The sequence below is a fragment of the Triticum aestivum genome, chromosome 3A (assembly GCF_018294505.1).
Source record: "Triticum aestivum cultivar Chinese Spring chromosome 3A, IWGSC CS RefSeq v2.1, whole genome shotgun sequence".
Taxonomy (NCBI): domain Eukaryota; kingdom Viridiplantae; phylum Streptophyta; class Magnoliopsida; order Poales; family Poaceae; genus Triticum; species Triticum aestivum.
The window spans coordinates 394,192,269-394,216,055 of record NC_057800.1 but is presented as its reverse complement, the minus strand read 5'-3'; the positions used below and the strand labels follow the sequence as shown (position 1 = coordinate 394,216,055).

Below are 23,787 nucleotides of genomic sequence, written 5' to 3'. Positions count from 1 at the left end.
TGCTAGTACTTGGTAAGTGCCAATAGGACACTCGGAGCATGATTTTTTTTACTATGGTGCATATGGCAGGTACAAAACGACATTGTGCATGGGAACGAGGTACCTCCGATTACTACGTCTGTAGAGTGTCTACCCAACTACTGGCGATCTATTAATGCAGCCCAAAGGTACTCCGTGGAAGATATCCTAAAGGGCAAGATGCCACTTGTTATCGAATCAGTTAAGGCCACGCCAAGGATTCCTAATACACTTGCCTAGACGCCTCCTCCGGTGGGTAAGGTGGCGCTCTCGGTCGATGGCGCTTTTTCTGAATCGGATGGCACTGCGGCCTCAGGGGTGATCTTACGGCACAACGATGGGGCAGTCATATTTGTTGCATACAGGTATTTGTTCAACTGTAATGATGCACTGGAAGCGGAGATACATGCGATGATGCAAGGCGTGGCTCTTGCACTACAACACACCGAGCTTCTGATCATCGTGCAGTCAGATTCGTCTACGGCACTATTTATTTCAAAGGTGAATCTCTTCTTCGGTCACCATATGGTCATCTTGCCCTCGAGATCAATGCCCAGAAAGAGGGCCGGGAGTTTATTCCACAGAAGCTTCACCGTACCCATAATAGAGTTGCAGATTGTTTAGCGAGATATAGTCGTATTGAATGTAGCACAGTTGTCTGGCTACAGAGAGGGCCCCCCTGTATTGAGGATTTCTTGCCTCTCAATTGTAACTATCATTTTAGAATAAAACTCTTTTTAGCCCCGCCAAAAAAAAGCAACGGAACTCTCAGAAATCAGTTTGCTGAACTGCATGAGGTATGCCATGAACAAAAAGTCTTTGTTGGAGAGATGGCTAATAGGAACTGGATTCTCAGTTGTAGGAAATGGCTAATTGCTGATCAAATGATCCAGCTGAACAGAAGGAGAATTCTTCTTCCTGTAGCTATAAGGGATGTGGGTGAAGATATTTCTAGATGGACATGGAATATTAAGAAGAATTTCGCTGTTAAATCTGTCTACAACCATTTGTATGACATGGGTCAGGACAGATCTTTCAAGCATTTGTGGAAAGCTGAGATTCCATTAAAAATAAAAACCTGGTAGTGGCTAATTTGGCATAATGCTATAGCTATCAAGGACAATATGCTGAAAAGAAACTGGGCAGGTGACCCTTTGTGCCGATTCTGCCCAGAGAATGAGGATATTAATCACCTCTTCTTTGGCTGGAACCTGTAGGTCTTTCTGTTTTTGGTTGTTTCTCGTTTTGCATCAAGACGCTTTATATTTGTTCAATTATCTGATGATAGATTGATAGTGGAACCAAATCCAATATGGATTGTATAGAAGAAGAAAAAAATCTCGCTACACATTCTGTCGGTTGCCAAACACACCCATAGTTTTATGTTATTTATTTTCTGGATTTAGGTAGGTTATTTAGTTCATACAAAAAAGTCATTAACTTCCACTTTCAGTGTAGCAAACTACGTACAACATAAGTTCAACACAACCATAAGCTAAGCCCATTGCTGAAAACCCGGGAATGCTCATTAAACTAAATGTACCAGAACCAAAGTACTGAGAATGCGTTATATAAACCTATTTCCAGAAACATAATACAGGATAATTACATTGTTTAATTTACAGTTGAAGATCCCTACACATACTCCACAACATGTGCAATGCACTGATTGGGATGAACCCTGCAGATTCAGATGTAGATTAGTTGTTTTTTAGCCAAGCAATGATATAGATCAATTGACAACTCTCTTTTTGATAAATTTAAAGAAAGCTTCGCTTCAGCAACTATTACATCAGATAGCTTCAAGAACTTACACTTCTTCAACAGATCCATCAGTTAATTGCATGAATTCAGTGGAATTCTTTGGGCTTGCTGCTTGAGGTTTTTCCACATTTCATCTGCAGATGCACAACATGGTCAGAAACTCAAATAGTCTTATCAGCTAATATAGGTAATCAATGAAATGGACCATTTAGGTCATGGATATTCGAGAATACATAGGAAACAGAAAAGCATATCAAATATTGTGTAGTAAATACAAATATTCTAAACATCATACCTGATTCTCATGCTAAATTTAATAAGAGCACTTCAAAAAGAAAAGATTGTAATAAAATATTATTCTCTTCTTTCTTCCTTGAAATATTAAACAACAAGCTCTCATTAACTAATTGCCATAATCCCAATTGTAAGAACACTAAAAAGCTACTCCATCCCCAAAATGAATGGCACTTTTGGCTTTTCAGTCTTCAATGTATGGCTTTGATTACCGGATATTCAATTCGGTGCCCGGGCTCATCTGCACCCGGTGAACAGTAAATTCAAAAAAATACTAAAAAAATTCAAAAACTTTTGAAAAAAAAATAGGTGAAAGATGTTCCAACGCGTGATGTTCCTGCCAAATTTCAACTAGTTCGGACATCCGAGGAGGTCATAGCAAAAAAGATAAAAAACGGTCAAAACAGTATGAACAGTAGCCTTTCTTACAGCCCTAAATTTTGTCCTTTTTGCTGAGAGCTACTGAAATGTCCAAACTCCATGAAATTTGGCACGGACTTCATGCACATGAGCATCTAGCATCACAAAAAAATCATTTATTTTTTCCACCATTTTAAATGAATTTACTGTTCACCTCTGGTGCAGATGCACCCAAGAACGCCGCGTCCAAATCTCTTATGTTATGTCTACAAAGTTAGTATCAAGACATGGTATTTTGCAAGATAAACACAACAATACCATTCGTATCCGCCTAATCCATATATTTTGGTGTATATCAGTGGTCAAAGTAGTGCATCGAAGACCGCGAACAGTCAAGCATGCCTTACATTTTAGAGGGAGTAATTTAGGTGTGGCATGCAACCACGCATGCCCAAAGTGACATGCAACCACGAATAAGTATTGCGCCTGTTTCAAGATATCTATTTTCAGTCTGCCATGCGCACAGGCCAAGAAAAGAATTCATCAAAAATGATTGTGCATTTATGCATACCTTAGTGAAATGACATGCTGCAACAATTTAACATCTACCAGCACAATTTTCATACAAATCCAAATGGCTTAGTGTGTATTAGTGGTCAGAGTTTTAAAAATTTGACTGCACATTCCATGGCAAGATCTATTAACAACATAGGTAGTATCACAAATAATAAAGTACTACCTCCGTCCCAAAATATAAGACGTGCAAAAAGTCTTATATTTTAGGACGGAGGTAGTATTATGTTGGCAAGGTTTAGTTTGTATTAGTGGTCAGTGTTTTAAAAGTTTGACTGCACATTCCAAGGCGAGATCTATTGGCAATAGAGGTAGTATCACGAATAATAAAGTATTATGTTGGCAAATAGTCAGGGTAAGGTACACTGCAACTATCATTTAATAAATAACATCACAATAAAAGAGTGGAGCGAAACATGCCTTTAAATATGTGCAACAGATGATGTCATTATGTATTAGCCATGGTATATTTTCGAACAAGCTGCTCATATAATGGAAGATGATTCTTAGAAACGAAGACCCTGAACCTGTAAGCAGATGAAAACAAGGTATATCAAAGGTTTGATACTCCCTCCGTCCCAAAATAAGTGACTCAACTTTGTATTAACTTTGTACTAAAGTTAGTACAAAGTTGAGTCACTTAATTTGGGACGGAGGGAGTAGTTAATAGTCTGTTAAGTCCTGAGCACAATAAATAATGAAGATTACAGCACATGTAGTTTTACCCTTCAAGAAGTGTGAGTCGCCCTGGAGAAGAAAACAGTTTCGCTATTGCTTCTAGTGAGTCTTTGATGTGCATGGTTTTCAATTTTAAGGCCTTCATAAATTCAACAAACTCTCCATACTCTGCAGTACTGAGCTTTTCTCGAGCCTAATAGAAACATCCAAAGTTAAGGATTATTATCTCATACATGAGTGCAAAAATAAACACACTAACAAGATAGCAGTTACTCCGCAAAGCGCAAGACAAGATCAAATTACAGAGAACAAGCACAAGCAGCATACCAGCTTCAAGAAGGCCGGTCCAGTAGTAGATTCCTGGCCTCCACATCTTTCTTGAATAGCCTCATTCTTTTCACATGCTTGTTCAATGGTACTTCTTTTTGATGGAGGTGTAGATTGTTGACCTCGGTTTCCAGTCAAAGCTCTCGACTCAACATTATGTTTCAATTGTGAAGAGACATCTGCTATTTTAGCCTTCTTAAGCCTCATAGACTTTAAGGTATGCTCCTTCAATTGTCCATGCATGGTCGCATTATCGATCAAATCAACAACCTGAGAATCCTGAGAAAATTGGCCCCTTGAGGATGCGAGCTGTGAAGTGGAACAGCCATGTTTCATAGGAAGGGTAGTGCGATTGGCAGGAGTGATCTGGGTAAACTTCATATAGTTGTTTTTTCTGGTGGTTGCATTCAATGATACTGTAGTTCCCCGGTGCTCATTTACTGCTGTGGCAGGCTAGCAAGAGATAGAATATCATCTATAAACCGGAAGTACTAAACGGAATACTGATTATCGAAGTGAATGCAAAGTATATAGACATACCGAGTCAGATAGAATCTCCTGCGGCAGACATTTGTCTGCAGGCGGTGAAGCGCTATCTGCATGCAACAGCATTTTTGCAATTCTTAAATGGTAACTAAAAAATATCAATAAAGTAAGAAATTAGCATAAACAATGTTGCAGATCAGCCCAAATACAATACTCTCTCCGTTCCAAAATATAAGGTGTAATAAGTTTTTTCAAAAGTCAAACATGCACAGCCCAAATACAACATAGTAGTAATTAAACACAGCAATTCATAGCATATAAACCAGAACAACAAGAAATGTCATGTTGTTCATTTCCATTGTTGTGCTGTACAACATGGACCAACCTATAATCAGCATTCAACAGCCGGTTTAGTCACCATTTAAGCCCATGTTTAGCAAGCTTCAAAGATCAAACCATCAAGAAGCAAACCAGGCAAAAGTTGAAATAACAATCAATTAAATATTTCAGCGGACATCAACTGGCATTAAAAGAATGACAAAAGCAAACAAAGAGTATCATCTCAAGATTCAAAACAGGGTCCTTACCATTACAGTCCATCTCTTTTGGGTCTACACAAACTTTATCCCGGAAAAATCTTGTCAATGTTTGAACTACTTCCCCATACTTAGAGTAGCACTGCAGGGAAAATATTAGTAGAGATATCTCAAAGAAGCAGGATAAAATCAATAAGCATACCTTTATACACAAGGAAAATATTAGTAGAGATATCTCAAAGAAGCAGGACAAAATCAACATGCATACCTTTATATAAGGTTTGAGCCAGTAGGACATCTGGGATTGGTAATTTGGCCACACAAACCTGCAAATCATGTGCAGTGTCGAGAAAGTCACTTAATTCAAAAGGATAGCTCTTAAAAAATTCATTAAAAAGCTTGCTAACCACATGAGATTCAAGATAAAAAGCCATTGGACATAGTGTAACCATGTGATCCTTGGAATTCTATATGTTAAGTTGACCTTAGATAACAGAACCAAACAGGATATCTTGATATTTCAAGGTGATCCTTTTCAAGGATTATTGAAAGTGTCTTCTTATGCTAGGTGGATTGTCTCCTTCAAAAGGGACATTTGGCACATTTCTCATTGACTGGTTAAGCTCTTTAAAAATGTATATACTTGCAGAAATGTCATCTGGAATGCTAAAACAGCAGACATGTAAACAGAGGAAACGCACAAAGTAAACGCGGAACACTGAAAACACTTTATTGTGGTGTTATCCCATTGGGAGGTTTAGCAGAAAACTATGCATATACTCCTTGCAAGGAACATTTAACTGGATTTAGACCTTTCGTCACAGTAAATAATTGCTCCATAGTCATGGCGATGTCTGATGACGCGTCCAACAGCCTGATTGACAGCCCTTGCTGCTTGTTGTACATACCACTCCTCTCCTGTCAAAGCCTACAAAATGTTTAAAATTCATTTTAAATTCCAAGTATGTAAGCAGAGGGATGGAATTACATTACAACAACAACAACAACTAAGCCTTTAGTACCAAACAAGTTGGGGTAGACTAGAGCTCATGGTTCTGGCACGTGGATAGCTAACTTCCGCACACCCCTGTCCATGGCTAGTTCTTTGGTGATATTCCAGTCCTTCATATCTCTCTTTGCGGACTCCTCCCATATCAAGTTTGGTCTACCCCCGACCTCTCCTGACATTATCAGCATGCTCTACCGTCCGCTATGCATTCGAGCTTCTGAGACGCTTTAACCGTCCGCTATGATTCGAGCTTCTGGAGACGCTTTAACCGTCCGCTATACATTCGAGCTTCCGGAGGCCTATGTTGTATATGCCCAAACCATCTCAGACGATGCTGGACAAGTTTCTCTTCAATCGGTGCTACCCCAACTCTCACGTATATCATCATTCCGGACCCGATCCTTTCTTGTGTGGCCACACATCCATCTGAAAATCGCATCTCCGCTACACCTAACTGTTGAACATGACGCCTTTTAGTCGGCCAACACTCAACGCCATACAACATTACAGGTCGAATCGCCGTCCCATAGAACCTGCCTTTTAGCTTTTGTGGCACTCCAAAAGCTTTGTGCCACTTCATCCATCCGGCTTTGATTCGATGGCTCACGTCTTCATCAATATCACCGTCCTTCTGCAGCATTGACCCCAAATATTTAAAGGTGTCCTTCTAAGATACCACCTGCCCATCAAGGCTAACCTCCTCCTGCCTAGCAGTATTGAAACCACACCTCATGCCTAAAACCTTTCAATTCCAAAGTTTCCTCCATAGCTCTAACTTCCTATTAACCCCCGTCCGACTATCGTTGACTAGCACCACATCATCCGCAAAGAGCATGCACCATGAGATATCTCCTTGTATATCCCTTGTGATCTCATCCATCACCAAAGCAAAAAGATAAGGGCTCAAAGCTGACCCTTGGACCTTGGTGCAGTCCTATTTTAATCGAGAAGTCATAAATGCCGCCATCACACCATATGAAGGCCCTTCTTATGCTGAGGGACAACACTCTCTCCAGGTATCACCTTACAATCTCGGAAAGCACACATGTCTCTTTTTAAAGAGGGTGTTAGCTATGATCATGACGTAGGCTACGACTAAGCTTAAGACAGCTTCTCCTTAATTCCTGATGCCTTAGCCAAACCACCATGCACCCCTACGAAACATGTGTTAGATGTACCCACATGGCCATTGAGGTCTCCTCTTGTTAAGAGGTTCTCACCAATAGGTACGCTCCTAACCTTGTCTTCCACGCATTCCCAAAACTCCCTCTTGGTGTTCTCACTGTGGCCTACTTGCGGGGCATACGCGTTGATAACATTAAGAACTGAGCCCTTGGATATTCTCATGGATGTGAACTGCCTAAAACCTGTAGAGGGTAGTGTTGGACGCTAGTCATTTTACCCCGAGAGCGAGTTACCTTCTTGAACCAGCCATGCTAAAAATGGGGGTATTTGTCAAGGATTCAAGCTCGATGACCCTTGCTTGATTCGAGAAAAAGGGGCCTACCATGCTCTAGAGCTTGTAGAGATTCATGATCAAGGATGGACTTCATCGGCAACGCAGTTCGAATCCAGATTTCAGGCTTCACATCATTTTCAGGGTAAAAAATTGAAACACAATTGGTCTGTATATAATTTTCAGGATGTTATATGGTTCCTGTTGTTTGTGCAGCATAAAAGTTTTGATTTCAATGTGTACTGATCTGCTTATACCTTTGCGCGCGCGGGGGGGGGGGGGGGGGGGGGGGGCTAAGGGAGGGCATTTTGATTACATCGACGCGGACCTTGGTTCCACTAACTTCACACATTTAATCATTACTGACAGTGACAAAATTACCTTTTTAGATCATTTTGATTATCTATAATCTTGAGGTACACTTCTGACTTTGCCAACATATCCACCTTTCCCAATCACACGTATCCCTGTAGCATGGTAGGAAAAATACATGCAACACATACGTCCTCTTATGTTTTCCGGATCCCCGCAACACGTTAAGGCACAAAAACCGGGGGGGGGGGGGGGGGGGGGGGGGGGGGCGTTAATTCGCTTGTGTGCCTCCCTCCCACAGTGGAAGAAGTCGGCGGGCGCCATCCTCTAGTTGGCCAATGCTGTCGGAGGTGAACTCCAGGTCATTGTGTCATTCGCTTAGGTGAAAAATTTGAGATAATCCCATCCTAATGTGTCGTTGATATTCTTTATACTTCTTGTTTGGAGTCTTGTGATCTGATTTTGTGTGTGGTTGTATTGAGATGTACGTTACTTACACATGTGACATTCTCGGGTGACACTATGTGTGTGCATTCTGTGTTGTATGGTACTCCCTCCGTCCAAAAAAGCTTGTCCCTCGAATGGATGTATCTAGCACCAAGTTAGTGCTAGATACATTCATTTCAAGGACAAGTGTTAGCTCTCAGCATATCAATACTTTGGATTGTTTGATTAGCTTGTTCTCTTAAGCTCTTTCATTACGATGTACACATGCTAACTGAACATATTTAAGTTTGAGTACTTACACAATTTACCTCTATCTCTACTTACTTTCGTATATGTCTGCCAGTCGATGAACTTAGTAAAATGTACCAGAACAGAATAATATTTCCAATTAAGTCACGGTGATTCAATGCTTCAAAGGGACCAATTATATAAGATTTTTTTCCTTTTCAGAAAAATCTTCATAAATTTCCTTTCAACTCTGAGGCCTGCGTGGTGAGAAGATGTTTCGATTTGTACACTAGGTAACTTCAGCAATTTCTTCTTTGCGCATCCCCATGAAGTCTTATGCACTTAACAAATCAACCAACGCTCGTCTACTTCCATAAACCAAGTTTGGAATGGTGTGAATTAAATGCTCACAGCAAGCGCAACACAACAACTCTTCTCAAAAAACAAGCGGAAGGACGAATGATTTGGGATGGCGTGGTGCTTGAGGTGACTGAGAAACACGACAGCCATGGTGGGTGGGGTTAGACAGGACACGGAGGAGAGGATTAAAGAGGGCAAAATAAGCATGAGCTTCACATCATCACACTCACATGGTCAGCACCGGCAGGGGAGCACGGAGACAAGACCTCCATTGTTGGTAGCAATGTAAACGTTGTGAATTACAATGATGTTTGATCCATGTCTCTATATCCGAGTTTATTATTCTCTGGCAATGCATGGGCAGTCAGCTAGTATTAGGTAGAGATAGAGATTACTGGTGGCATGAGGGGTAAATTTTAGCAACTCCGCAACTTCGGTGATGGACGAAAAAATAGGGGAGAAACATTCCTCCATGTAATATTACATATAAAATAATATTAAGAGAATCAACCATAGAAAATTCAAAATTTAGTATAGAAAATATTAACCTTTGGGTTTTTGTTAGATGGTTTAGCCTGCTTATCCAAATACTCACGCTTGAGCCGAACCTGAAACAACCACAAAGGGAAAACAGCAAGATTTACTAAAGCAATAAAGGGCAATGAAACTACTTTTTTCGGGTAACACAAACGTATATTTCTGAAACTTGAGTGTTATATGTCTCCCCGAACAGAAAAATGGAGGTTCTCACATCAAGACAGTGTATTTGTAGGCTAGGAGACGAGTAGCTGACAAACAATTCTTTTATTTGTGTACAAGGTGTCAAAAGCTTATGCAGATTCAAAAACTCCGGAACCTAAGATATTTTCTCGGAAAAAAAAAGATCAGAAAATATTTCCAGCCTAGCTACAGCACCAATTCAAGTTTTACAAAAAGGAAAATGAAGTACTCCCTCCGTTCCATATAAGTCGTCGCTGATTTAGTACAACTTTGTACTAAAACAGCGACAACAAATATGGAACAGAGGGATTATATTCTGAACTCATGCACCAAACCCAATGTTGAAGGTCACATAGGTAACTCTTCTGGAAGACAATTGCCAGTGGGAAATGAAAAAACCTTCACTGGTTGTAAGATGGAAGAAGTAGGCATCATACCCTTCCAGTAAAATAATGTGGTTAATAGCTTGTCATGCTTTTTCCAACCAATTAGAGTTTCACTAGTAATCCCCTCTTACTATACTATGATAAGGATGGGAATCCACAGAAAAAATGATGGACGGGAAACAAGACAAGGAAGACCTTAGGATCAGTCGGGGTGGAGAAGGGCATTCCAGTAACTATTACAGCTCTCCCAGCACGGTCAGCAAAATCAAGACCCTCACTAACCTGTGAAAGTATAAAATGCATAAATAATGGATGTGCAATCTTTTAATGTCAACTAAACGGCTACAATTTGAAATGTGCACCCCTAACATAACAATAAACCCATCCTTTGAATAACGCTTTAGTTAACTGTAGCACCACAGTCAAACAGCTTCTCTGTTTACTCATACTCATCGTGCCACAAATGAGCACTTAACCATTCTGTTTTAGACTTTTAGTATGACATTACATTGTTCATAAGACAGTCATCCAACAATAATACAGCTTCTATTAGCACTACAGCATTCTTTCTTTAGTCGCTGAAAACTGAAACATTCGTTGTCTTCTGACACATAGAAAATTATTGAAATTAAGAATTGTAAATTTACAATAGATCAAGTAGCACAATTAGACTTGGGAAAGAATGATTTAACAGAAAGAAACGTTAAACTTTTAGCAAAAGAAAACTAAAATCAATATTTCATCAGAAGCTACAATACAAAACAGAAGCTGTAAGAATGAACAAGAACAAACTTTGCCGCGACAAACTGCGAAAAAAATTGCCCCAGAAGTAGAAGGATCGCGTAATTTGGCCGCATAATCCTGCAAATCACATGGTATAGAGTTATCTGAGCTTATGAAAAGTTCAAAGTTCAAGTGGGAACTAATAAATGATCTCAAAACCTCAATTGCATTTGGGAAGTTTGAAGACTGCCTAGGCTCTATAACTGGCTGCTTATGCTTGCACATTCTCTGCCATATTGTGCTATCATCCACTGAATGTTCATGGTTCTGCAAGGGATTCAAAATGCTCAAGGACAAATAGCGCAGACGGTTGGGATTAACTCATGGCAATTACACAGACCCTATTTTTCCAGTAGTCGATACACTTGTCCATCATAGAATATGAAGGAAAGAAAACAAGGAGACCATCTGGCACAATACGAGCAAAATTAACTGCAAAACAAGCACAAACATCAAATGCATACAGCAGCTAATTCGAAATACAAGCAGCTGCATGCTGTTCAAACTTTCAACTGCCTACCTATAACAGTGCCCAATTCTTGTTTGTATTTTACAGTCTCACGTGTCCGATAAGAAGAATTAAGTGGGTGTCCTGATGGCCCCACAGGCACAACTCCAACCCAGATTTGATCTTGAGAAATGACATGAGGATTCTCTAGCCTGACAGGGAACTCACTGGATGCATGAAAACATATTGCATCGACATCAAATAGAGAAATAAACATAAAGGCAAAGGTTCAAGTCGATAAACAAGTAAAGGAGAATTAAACTAGAGTTTTACTTACAGGTTTAATTCCATGGCAAGCGAGTCCAAGGGAGATAAAGTTCCAGAAGTTAAAATAATGGAGCGTACACCCAACTTCAGAAATTCCTCCATAGCAAGCCCTGGGTTAAAACACCACCAACTAAGAGTCCTTGAAGCCTTACCTGCAAATACATGAAAATGTTCATAGCAGACAATACAACCAGTTGATCATTGAAGGAGACTAACTGACGGCAACATATTAATGACTTAAATGTGCCTTTCTATAATTCTATGGTTACAAGGAATTATGAAACTGCCTGGAGTCAATGGAAGTTATGCATGTAACTTAGAATTAATCAAGTGACAGAGAAAGACTAAATGCTCCGTGCTTTAGTACAAATCTTGATGGAGGATTTTGCGGCTCCCACCACCATTATTTAGATAAAGGGATTATAATTATGCTTATGTTACAGATATGATATAAGAAAGGAACAGATAAGTCCTTGAAAAAAAAGGAACAGATAAGTGAGAGCAAAAAAACATTTTAGGTGAACGTATTCAGTACCAGATATGGTTATGAGTCATGGAACCAAATAAAATCAGATAAAAATGAACGCGTGCTGTATAGAATAATAGGTATGCTTTGTACTTACCGAAAACTTGCAATGAGTCACCAGATGTCTGTCGAGATGATTCATTCACATGAAACTGGAAACAAAAGATTTGAGTCTGGTTGTAAGAGCACACAATTGCCAATAAAGTACGCAAGCTTATACTGCAAAGCATAGAAAGAGAACGGATGACAAGACTACGAGTGAAGCCATACTAGAAGTCATGCATATATCATCATCATACATACATGGATGTGTATGATTCATCACCCAATGGTAACAGATGAGAGAAGTAACACTTACACAAGGCAGAGAAACTTACACTATAATACTTCGCATGGTTTTGACCACCACCCTTAAATATTATGTCAAGCATATCTCTAATTGTTTCCAATCTAGAAACAGTAGATTTTGCCTTGACACCAGCTTTAGTTTCACCAGAATTTCCTGAATATGTAGGAATAAAACAACGGAGCTCAGCTACTACATAAACCATGAAAATCTACAGAAATTTCAATGTGGTCAACTGAAATAACAAAACAAGACTCTGGAAAAATTGGCAGGTTTGGTGTTAACTAACCACAAAGAAAATGAAATGGATTCAAATGGAAAAAGGAATCATACAACAGACAATTACCTTCCTCGAGCAGTAGAGAAGCACTATCGATAGTCTCAATAAGCTTTTTGGATGTTTCAGACGTAATATTCAGTTCAGAGAGGAACTCGTATATGTAACTCCCAGGCTTTGTGTAACCCAGCTCCTTGGAATCAATTACAAGCTCACCGATTTTTTTTTCAAGTGCCATTAAAAGAGCTGGAAAAAGAGTTCCACTATTAACATGAGGAAAACTCACTTTCACAATCATCAAACTGAAAGGTAAATGATGTGAGAACTTTGAGTAACCTTTGAGGATAGCATAGTTTTCTGGGTCAAATTGTTTTTCAGCAGAATTTTCAATGGACCTCTTGAATGAACACAATTGGATGCATTCTTGAGCTTCCGTGATGCAAGAAGTGAGGTTGCTGGTAAGCAAGTCAAAAGAGGCAGCATCTGCACATATACTCTCCTGAATAAAAAAGTGATTGCAAATTCAAAACAAACCACGAGGATATTGCAAGAATATTGTCTCAAAATGGATATCAGGAATATATGTTTTTGCAACTGGGTTATTCAAAATTCAAGGCTAAAGTGCATCAAGAGAGTTCAATTATTAAGTTAAATAACATACTAAGTTTCGTGCACCAACCAGTACAACCAAAAGTCCGAACTTACGGAGAAGGTTGGGCAATCCACATATAACACCCCCCTCTCATGGGTGGCTTGATAAGGCCTAAACATGGACGGAAGGAGGGCGAGCATTTAAATGAAAAATGCAAAAGCCAAGACTTGAACCCAAGTTATTTTGCTCTGGTTAGAATAGGTGGTTTTAGATGGCACTGGGTTTTCGCCCCATGGTGAGCTGCTCGATGACGAGTGCTTGCAGTGGGTTTCCCAGTGGTGTCTTGAACCCGCTTTCCCCTTTCCAGTTTCCTTAAGACCTGGACTTTGTATTTCCGTTATGTCAAAGTAATGGAAAGGGGTAATGCCCGGTTCAAAAAAAAAAAAAAAGACTTGAACCCAAGACCTCTTGGGTCTGATACCATATTAAGTTTCATACACCAACCAGTAGAACCAAAAGTCCAAACTTATGGAGAAGGTTGAGCAATCCATATATACTTAAACAATTATGTGCATATTTCCTTACCAGATTGTGTGCTTCATCAAATATAAGTACTGCATTGTCCCATGATATGCCAGTTAAGGAACGCCGATTTCCCGGATCAATGAGATAGTTATAAGGAGCAAATAAAATATCAACCGACTTGGAAAGCTCCCGGGAAATGTAATATGGGCAACTACAGCAAAAAGCAACAAATGTTATTTGGAAGAATGCATATGCATGTCTGGTTCAGTGTCTGTGTAGTGTATAGTATGCAAGTTAGGAAGAATAAAATATAAAACTTACGGTCCCTTGGTTCTCCCAATATTAACCAAGTCTTCAATGTCAAAAGGCTCACTCCCAAGCTCGGTGTTGTTTTTCATGTAATCTACAAGAAATGCCATCGTGTGTAATCATATGGTTAATTAACAAACAACATTCATTTTTTAATGGGCCATAACAAATTAAGGTAGCAAGGAGAAGAAAGGGAGATTGCATACAAATATCCAACCAACATAACAAAAAGAACATAGCATCTGTCTTAAAGGGCAGTTACATACATCAGCCTATAGGTTGTAGCAGTTACAGCAACACACCTAGTATAAATTTAAAAACTTGGAAGCAGGGTTGCAAGGTTCCATCACTGCCGCTTATTTTTGTGTAGAGCCAATTTTAAGGACTTGTATACCAAGAAAAGATGTAGTTGCACTTACCAGTGACAATGTTGTTATGACGGCACATGCGCTTCTTGCAGAGGTAGTGGCAACCATTGTTCTGTGCTTTTCCCCGGAGTTTGCTCACTTCTTCATGGATGCACATCTGCTCACGGGAGCCCAGCACTGCCATTTTCGGCCTGTGAAATGTTATGCACCAAAAATCAACCACTGACAGTGAAGGGGCCATGAAATTTAGCCCAAACTAACTGCAGCTCCAGACCTCGACTGACAGGACATTCATGATAAATTACTAAACAGCATACATTTCCACACAATCAGTCCTCCAATAAGAACAAAGTGCAATCACGGACAGAGGGTAATTGCTCAGAAACAGAAACTATGGTATCGACCTGTAGCTGGTGGCCTTGAGCTCCTTGATCACCTGCCGGAGCTGGCTATGCGTCCGGGAGGCATATATAATCACGGGGTACGACGATGACTGGGTCGCGGATGCCCCAGACTGCTGGCTCCCTGATGGCTGGCTGCCTCCCCCGCCCCCACCTCCGCCACCGCCCCGCAGAAACTCCCCGAAGGTGCGCCGCCAGGCGAGCGCGGAGCAGAGCAGGCAGAGCGTCTTCCCCGTCCCCGTCGGGCTCTCGAGCAGCGCGTTATTACCCTGTACATCGGTCCGGAGATGAAGTGAAAACGAGTAAGAAGAAATGGAGGAATGGGAGGCGCGGGGTAGGGTTTGGTGCTGGGGTTTTTGGGATTGGTTGGTCACCTGTTGCAGTGACTGGAGGACGCGGTCCATGTAGGTGATCTGGCAATCGTAGGCATCGTAGGGGAAGTCGACGTCCACGCCGCGGATGCGGTAGACCGGCATTGCGGCGGCCGGAGGGGGAGCTGGAGGAGGGGTCGGGGGTACGAGGGGGAAGCTTGCGGGGGAAGGGGACGAAAACCAAAAGAGAGGATTTTGGGGTATTTAGTGCTCCCGGGCTCAAATCAACCTTTTTTTTTCATCAAATCAGAGAGTTTTTTTTTAACATCAATACAGATACAAGCGCATACAATCATCCCTATAAACGCATGCACGCACACCCTACCCCTATGAGCATCTGCAAAAGATTGAGTCGGCATATCATCTTGAAATTTACGAAGTCACCGATGATGCGCATCGCCGGTAATCCTGAAATAATTTCAGAAATAAATGTGAGCATCAGGATTTGAACCCTGATGGGCTGGTGATACCACAGTCCCTCTAACTATCCAACCACAGGTTGGTTCACGATCAAATCAGAGAGCTTTATCGTATAAAAGTGTTTCCTGGACAATCAGCCAAGAAGCTGGTTACCAGAAAAGATGGTGTTTTGTCGAGCCAACTTTCGGTCGGTGCAAACTCGTTTTGCACAAAGATGTCGGTAAGTTAGCCGACCGGTTTACATGCTGAATATCAAAGACAGAAAAATTATGAACTAGCTCTTCTATTTTTCTAAGATAGGTGCCATAATTGAACGAAAATTGTGGCGAGTGTTCCAGAGTGTCACCAACTCCAGACAGTCCACCTCCATGATCACATGCGAAAAACCTCGAACTGTCGCAAACCGAGCTCCTTCTCAGAGTGACAAGGCTTCGACGATCAGTGGGTGTGAGATACCCATGTATGGCTTGCTCCAGGCTCCCAAAAGTGTCGAGGAGGAGCGTGCTACACCGCCTGCACCGCCTATTCCGTCAGCAAAATTTAGAGCCCCGTCAGTAGTGATTTTGATGACTCCTAATTCCGGTGGACTCCAGCCATGCCCTGGCAGAACCATGGGAAGGTTCCGAGGGAGTTCGAGGAGCGCCAGAGCCTCCTTGGTATTTCTGAGAGCCGCAGCCAAATCTCTTCCTTCTTCTCCATGCTTGATACGATTGCGAGAGTGCCATATTGTCCACATGATGGTGATTATTTTAGCGTGATCTTTCTCTGCAAACCGTGTATCACATAGAATATCCCGAGCCCAAGAATCTGAGTGTAGACGCGGCAGTCTGATGCCGAACCAACCCAAGCTTCCTCCTAGAATCGGTGTGCAGGGGAGCATAAAATGAGAGCATGCATGAGGTCTTCCTCCTTTGCTAAGCAAACATTGCATCGGTCCACGACTGCAATATGCCGGTGTTTGAGAGTGCACTCATCTGGAAGGATCTTCCTTAGTACTCTCCACCAGAACACGCGAACTTTTGGGATAACTTTGAGCTTCCACTAAGCATTCCACAACTGTTTTTCATCTCCTTAGGTGTCGGTAGCCGTCCCTTCTCCTAGAGCTTGACGCTCGTTCTGAGTCAGTAAGGCACGGTACGCCGATTTAATAGTGTAGTTGCCTGATCTCTCAAAGGCCCAAGCATATGAATCATCTCCATCCCCACGCCTAATAGGTATGTTAAGGATCGCCTCGGCGTCAGGTGTGATGAATGTTGATCGCACAAGATCATGCCGTCATGACCAATTGTCCACATCAATCAAGTCCGAAACAAACTGGACATTGGTGTTCATCGGTTTCAACATAGGGGACATAGAAATAGTTCCAGGAATCCATTTATCCGTCCAGGCATCGATGGAAGTCCCATCACCAACTCTTTTTATTAGACCAGCAACCAAAGCTTCCCTACCTGCTATAATAGCTCTCCAAGTTGCAGAAGCAGATTTAGGAATAGTTGCATGCATGAAATCTGTATCAGGGAAGTAACGCCCTTTTAATACTCTCGCACATAAAGAATCTGGGTTCGTTAAGAACCTCCAGCCGTATTTCCCTAATAGTGCAAGATTAAACTGATGGGGTTCTCGAAAACACATACCTCCTTTGCACTTTGGTGTAGCAAGGTTTTTCCATGAAACCCGGTGCATAACATTCTTGTCAAGAGAACTGCTCCAGAAAATTTTTGCCATGGGGGAAGTCAGGCTCTTACAAACTTTCTTGGTGAGCAGAAAAGTACTCATCGAGTACATGGGAATTGCCTGTACCACTGACTTAAGCACTGTTTTATGTCTTGCACAAGCCAGGAGCTTCTCAGACCATCCATGCATTTTACCACGAGCCCTCTCTCCGATGTGAGCAAAAGTGTTGGGGATCGTAGCAGAAATTTAAAATTTTCTACGCATCACCAAGATCAATCTATGGAGTAATCTAGCAACGAGGGGAAGGGGAGTGCATCTACATACCCTTGTAGATCGCTAAGCGGAAGCGTTGCAAGAACGCGGATGAAGGAGTCGTACTCGCAGCGATTCAGATCGCGGTTGATTCTGATCTAAGCGCCGAACAACGGCGCCTCCGCGTTCAACACACGTGCAGCCCGGTGACGTCTCCCACGCCTTGATCCAGCAAGGAGAGAATGAGAGGTTGGGGAAGACTCCGTCCAGCAGCAGCACGACAGCGTGGTGGTGAAGGAGGAGCGTGGCAATCATGCAGGGCTTCGCCAAGCACCGCGGGAGAAGAGGAGGACTTGGGAGAGGGGGAGGGCTGCGCCAGAACTTGGGTCCGGCTGCCCTCCCACCCCCCACATATATATAGGGGCAAGGGAGAGGGGGGCCGGCCCCCTCAGATCCAATCTGAGGAGGCGGCGGCGGCCATGGGGGTTGCCTTTCCCCCCAAGGCAAGGGGGCGCCCCCCTTTAGGGTTCCCCCAAACCCTAGCGTCATCGAACCTTAAGTGTGTAGACCCTACGGGCTCGGGAGTCATGCAGACATGGTCAAGACAACTCTCCGGTCAATAACCAACAGCGGGATCTGGATACCCATGTTGGCTCCCACATGCTCCACGATGATCTCATCGGATAAACCACGATGTCAAGGATTCAATCAATCCCGTATACAATTCCCTTTGTCTATCAGTACGATACTTGCCCGAGATTCGATCGTCGGTATCCCGATACCTTGTTCAATCTCATTACCGGCAAGTCTATTTACTCGTTCCGTAACACATCATCCCGTGATCAACTCCTTAGATCACATTGTGCACATTATGATGATGTCCTACCGAGTGGGCCCAGAGATACCTCTCTGTTTACACGGAGTGACAAATCCTAGTCTCGATTCGTGCCAACCCAACAGACACTTTCGGAGATACCCGTAGTGCACTTTTATAGCCACCCAGTTACGTTGTGACGTTTGGCACACCCAAAGCACTCCTACGGTATCCGGGAGTTGCACAATCTCATGGTCTAAGGAAATGATACTTGACATTAGAAAAGCTTTAGCATACGAACTACACGATCTTGTGCTAGGCTTAGGATTGGGTCTTGTCCATCACATGATTCTCCTAATGATGTGATCCCGTTATCAACGACATCCAAAGTCCATGGTTAGGAAACCGTAACCATCTATTGATCAATGAGCTAGTCAACTAGAGGCTTACTAGGGACATGGTGTTGTCTATGTATCCACACATGTATCTAAGTTTCCTATCAATACAATTCTAGCATGGATAATAAACGATTATCATGAAAAAGGAAATATAATAATAACCAATTTATTATTGCCTCTAGGGCATATTTCCAACAGTCTCCCACTTGCACTAGAGTCAATAATCTAGTTCACATCGCCATGTGATTAACACTCATAGGTTACATCGCCATGTGACCAACATTCAAAGAGTTTACTAGAGTCACTAATCTAGTTCACATCACTATGTGATTAACACTCAATGAGTTCTGGGTTTGATCATGTTATGCTTGTGAGAGAGGTTGTAGTCAACGGGTCTGCAATATTCAGATCCCTATGTATTTCGCAAAACTTTATGTCATATCGTAGATGCTGCTACCACGTTCCACTTGGAGCTATTCCAAATTGTTGCTCCATTATACGTATCCGGTATCTCTACTCAGAGCTATTTGGATAGGTGTTAAGCTTGCATCGACGTAACTCTTTACGTCGAACTCTTTATCACTTCCATAACCGAGAAACATTTCCTTATTCCTCTAAGGATAATTTTGACCGCTATCTGGTGATCCACTCCTAGATCACCTTTGTACCCTCTTGCTAGACATGTGGCAAGGCACACATCTGGTGCGGTACTCAACATGGCATACCGTATAGAGCCTATGACAAAAGCATAGGGGACGACCTTCGTCCTTCCTCTTTCTTCTGCCGTGGTCAAGCTTTGAGTCTTACTCAACTTCACACCCTACAACTCGGGTAAGAATCCCTTCTTTGACTGATCTATTTTGAACTCCTTCAAAATCATGTCAAGGTGTGCGTTCTTTGAAAGTATCACCAGGCGTCTTGATCTATCTCTATAGATCTTGATGCCCAATATGTAAGCAGCTTTATCCAGGTCTTCCTTTGAAAATCACTCTTCAAACAACCGTTTATGCTTTCTAGAAATTCTACATTATTTTGGATCAAGAATATGTCATCCACATATACTTATCAGAAATCTTGTAGTGCTCCCACTCACTTTCTTGTAAATACAAGTTTCTAGCAAACATTGTATAAACCTAAAAGCTTTGATCACTCCATCAAAGCATATATTCTGACTCCAAGATGCTTGCTCTAGTCCATAGAAGGATCGCTGGAGCCAGCATACCTTTTAGCATTCTTAGGATCGACAAAACTTTGATTGTATCACATACAACTCTTTCTTACGAAAACTGGTAAGAAAACTTGTTTTCGACATCCATCTGTCATATTTCATAATCGAAAAATACAGCTAATGCTAACATGATTCCGACGAACTTAAGCATCGCTACGGGTGAGAAATTCTCATCGTTGTCAACTCCTTGAACTTGTGAAAAGACTCTTTCCCACAAGTCAAGCTTCATAGACGGTAACATTACCGCCCACGTCCGTCTTCTTCTTAAAGATCCATTTATCTCAATGGCTTGCCGATCATCGGGCAAGTCCACCAAAGTCCATACTTTGTTATGATACATGGATCCTATCTCGGATTTCATGGCTTCTAACCATTTGTCAGAATACGGGCCCACCATCGCTTCTCCATAGCTCGTAGGTTCATTGTTGTCTAACAACATGATATCTAAGACAGGATTACCGTACCACTCAGGAGTAGTACATATCCTTGTCGACCTACGAGGTTCGACAACAACTTGATCCGAAGCTTCATGATCACTATCATTAACTTCCTATTCAACAGACGTAGGTGCCACAGAAAACATCTTTCTGTGTTGCATCACTCTCTTGTTGAAGTAAAGGTTCGACAACCTCATCAAGTTCTATCTTCCTCCCACTCAATTCTTTCGAGAGAAACTCCTTCTCGAGAAAGGACCCGTTCTTAGCGACAAACAATTTGCCCTCGGATCTGAGATAGAGGGTATACCCAACTGTCACCTTTGGGTATCTTGTGAAGATGTGTTTGTCTGCTTTTGGGTTCGAGCTTCTCCGGCTAAAGCCTTAAGCATCGCAGCCCCAAACATTAAGAAACGACAACTTTGGTTTCTTGCCAAACCATATTCATACTACGTCATCTCAACGGACTTAGATGGTGTCCTATCTAAAGTGAATGCAGCTGTCTCTAACGCATATCCTCAAAATGAAAACGGTAGATCGGTAAGAGACATCATACATCGCACCATATCTCATAAGGTTCGATTACGACGTCCGGACACACCATTACCCTATGGTGTTCTAGGTGGCTTCAACTGTGAAACAATTCCACAATGTCTTAAGTGATTGCCAAACTCATAACTCAGAAATTCTCATCGATCAGATCATAGGAATTTGATCTTCTTGTTATGATGGTTCTTAACTTCACTCTGAAATCGCTTGAACTTTTCAAATGTTTCAGACTTGTGCTTCATTAAGTAAATATACCTATATCTACTCAAATCGTCAGTGAAGATGAGAAAATAGTGATATCCACCACACGCTTCAATTCTCATTGGATCACACGCATCAGCATGTATGATTTCCAACAAGTCACTTGCCCATTTCATTGTACCTGAAAACGGGGTCTTAGTCATCCTGCCCATGAGGCATGGCTTGCATGTGTCAAGAGATTCAAAATTAAGTGACTCCAAACATCCATCGACATGGAGTTTCTTCATGCATCTTACGCCAATATGACCTAAGCGGCAGTGCCACAAGAAAGTGGTACTATCATTATTAACTCTACATCTTTTGGCGTGAACATGCGTATTACCACGACCGAGATTCAATGAACCATTCACATAGGGTGCATGACCATGAAAGGTATTATTCATGTAAATAGAATAACCATTATTCTCTAACTAAAATGAATAACCGTATTGCAATGAACATGATCTAATCATATTCATGCTCAACATAGACACCTGATAACATTTATCTAGGTTCAATACTAATCCCGAAGGCAGTTGGAGCGTGCGATGGTGATCTCATCAACTTTGGAAACACTTCCAACACACATCGTGACCTCGGCCTTAGCCAGTCTCCGTTTAGTCCGTAGCTTTTGCTTCAAGTCACAAATAATAGCAACTGAACTGGTATCCAATACCCAGGTGCCACTAGGAGTACTAGTGAGGTACACATTAATAACATGTATATACTTTGTTGAAGTTGTCAGCCTTCTTATCTACCATGCATTTGGGGTAATTCCTCTACCAGTGACCGTTCCCCTTGCAATAGAAGCACTTAGTCTCGGGTTTGGGTTCAACCTTGGGTTCCTTTACTGGAGCGGCAACTGGTTTGCCATCCATGAAGTTTCCCTTCTAGCCCTTGCCCTTCTTGAAACCAGTGGTCTTGTTAAACCATCAACACTTGATGCTCCTTCTTGATTTCTACCTTTTGCGGTCTTAAGCACCGCGAACAGCTCTGGGATCAACTCCATCCCTTGCATGTCATAGTTCATCACAAAGATCTAGTAGCTTAGTGATAGTGGCTAGAGAACTCTATCAATCACTATCTTATCTGGAAGTTTAACTCACACTTGATTTAAGTGATTGTAGCACCCAGACATTCTGAGCACATGCTCACTAGCTGAGCTATTCTCCTCCATCTTGTTGGCAAAAGAACTTGTCAGAGGTCTCATACCTCTCAACACGGGCATGAGCCTGAAATCCCAATTTCAGCTCTTGGAACATCTCATATGTCTTATGGCGTTCAAAACGTCATTGGAATCCCGATTCTAAGCCGTAAAGTATGGTGCACTAAACTATCAAGTAGTCATCAGGATGTGTCTGTCAGGTGTTTACAACATCCACAGACGATGTTGTAGGGGTTTGCACATCGAGCAGTGCATCAAAGACGTAAGCCTTCTATGTAGCAGTGAGGACACTCCTCGGACTACGGACCCAGTCCGCATCATTGCTTACAATATCTTTGAACTTAGTCTTTCTCTAGGAACGTATTGAAACAGGGAGCTACAATGTGAACTATTTATCTACAACATATTTGCAAAGATAATTTAGACTATGTTCGTGATAATTAAGTTCATCTAATCAAATTATTCAATGAACTCCCACTTAGATAGACATCCCTCTAGTCATCTAAGTGATACATGATCCGAGTCAACTAGGCTGTGTCCGATCATCACGTGAGATGGACTAGTCATCATCGGTGAACATCTTCATGTTGATCGTATCCACTATACGACTCATGTTCGACCTTTTGGTCTTCCGTGTTCCAAGGCCATGTCTGTACATGCTAGGCTCGTCAAGTTAACCTAAGTGTATTGCATGTGTAAATCTGGCTTACACCCGTTGTATGCGAACGTTAGAACCTATCACACCCGATCATCACGTGGTGCTTCGGAACAACGGACCTTAGCAACGGTGCACAGTTAGGGGGAACACTTTCTTGAAATTATTGCGAGGGATCATATTATTTATGCTATCGTCGTTCTAAGCAAATAAGATGTAAAACATGATAAACATCACATGCAATCAAATAGTCACATGATATGGCCAATATCATTTTGCTCCTTTTGATCTCCATCTTCGGGGCGCCATGATCATCATTGTCACCGGCATGACACCATGATCTCCATCATCATGATCTCCATCATCGTGTCTTCATGAAGTTGTCTCGTCATCTATTACTTCTACTACTATGGCTAACGGTTTAGCAATAAATTAAAGTAATTACATGACGTTTATGATGACACGCATGTCATAAATAAATTAAGACAACTCCTATGGCTCCTGCCGGTTGTCATACTCATCGATATGCAAGTCATGATTCCTATTACAAGAACATGATCAATCTCATACATCACATATATCATTCATCACATCCTTTTGGCCATATCACATCACGTAGCATACCCTGCAAAAACAAGTTAGACGTCCTCTAATTGTTGTTGCATGTTTTATGTGGCTGCTATGGGTTTCTAGCAAGAACATTTCTTACCTACGCAAAACCACAACGGTGA

The 23,787-nt window shown here is 41.7% G+C and overlaps 1 protein-coding gene across 3 annotated transcripts; it reads right to left on the bottom strand.

Annotated features, from left to right (window-relative positions):
• Window positions 1-1,441: 1,441 nt before the first annotated feature.
• Window positions 1,442-15,396, bottom strand: LOC123061388 (regulator of telomere elongation helicase 1 homolog). 3 transcript variants are annotated; one of them, XM_044484474.1, is made up of 25 exons: window positions 15,231-15,396; window positions 14,860-15,125; window positions 14,507-14,646; window positions 14,100-14,181; window positions 13,839-13,989; window positions 12,998-13,160; window positions 12,731-12,907; window positions 12,416-12,540; window positions 12,136-12,190; window positions 11,523-11,664; window positions 11,258-11,412; window positions 11,078-11,169; window positions 10,897-11,004; window positions 10,747-10,815; window positions 10,150-10,236; window positions 9,397-9,456; window positions 5,849-5,964; window positions 5,305-5,362; window positions 5,088-5,178; window positions 4,555-4,610; window positions 4,015-4,467; window positions 3,735-3,880; window positions 3,430-3,536; window positions 1,833-1,916; window positions 1,442-1,699 (listed from the first exon to the last, which is right to left on the bottom strand). In XM_044484474.1, the coding sequence occupies exons 1-23, from the start codon at window positions 15,330-15,332 to the stop codon at window positions 3,458-3,460; spliced, it is 2,973 nt and encodes a 990-aa protein (XP_044340409.1). In that variant the 5' UTR covers window positions 15,333-15,396; the 3' UTR covers window positions 1,442-1,699; window positions 1,833-1,916; window positions 3,430-3,457. The 3 variants fall into 3 exon arrangements, with proteins under 3 accessions (XP_044340409.1, XP_044340410.1, XP_044340408.1); XM_044484475.1 differs by having other exon boundaries at window positions 11,078-11,145; XM_044484473.1 differs by having other exon boundaries at window positions 12,731-13,160.
• Window positions 15,397-23,787: the final 8,391 nt, after the last annotated feature.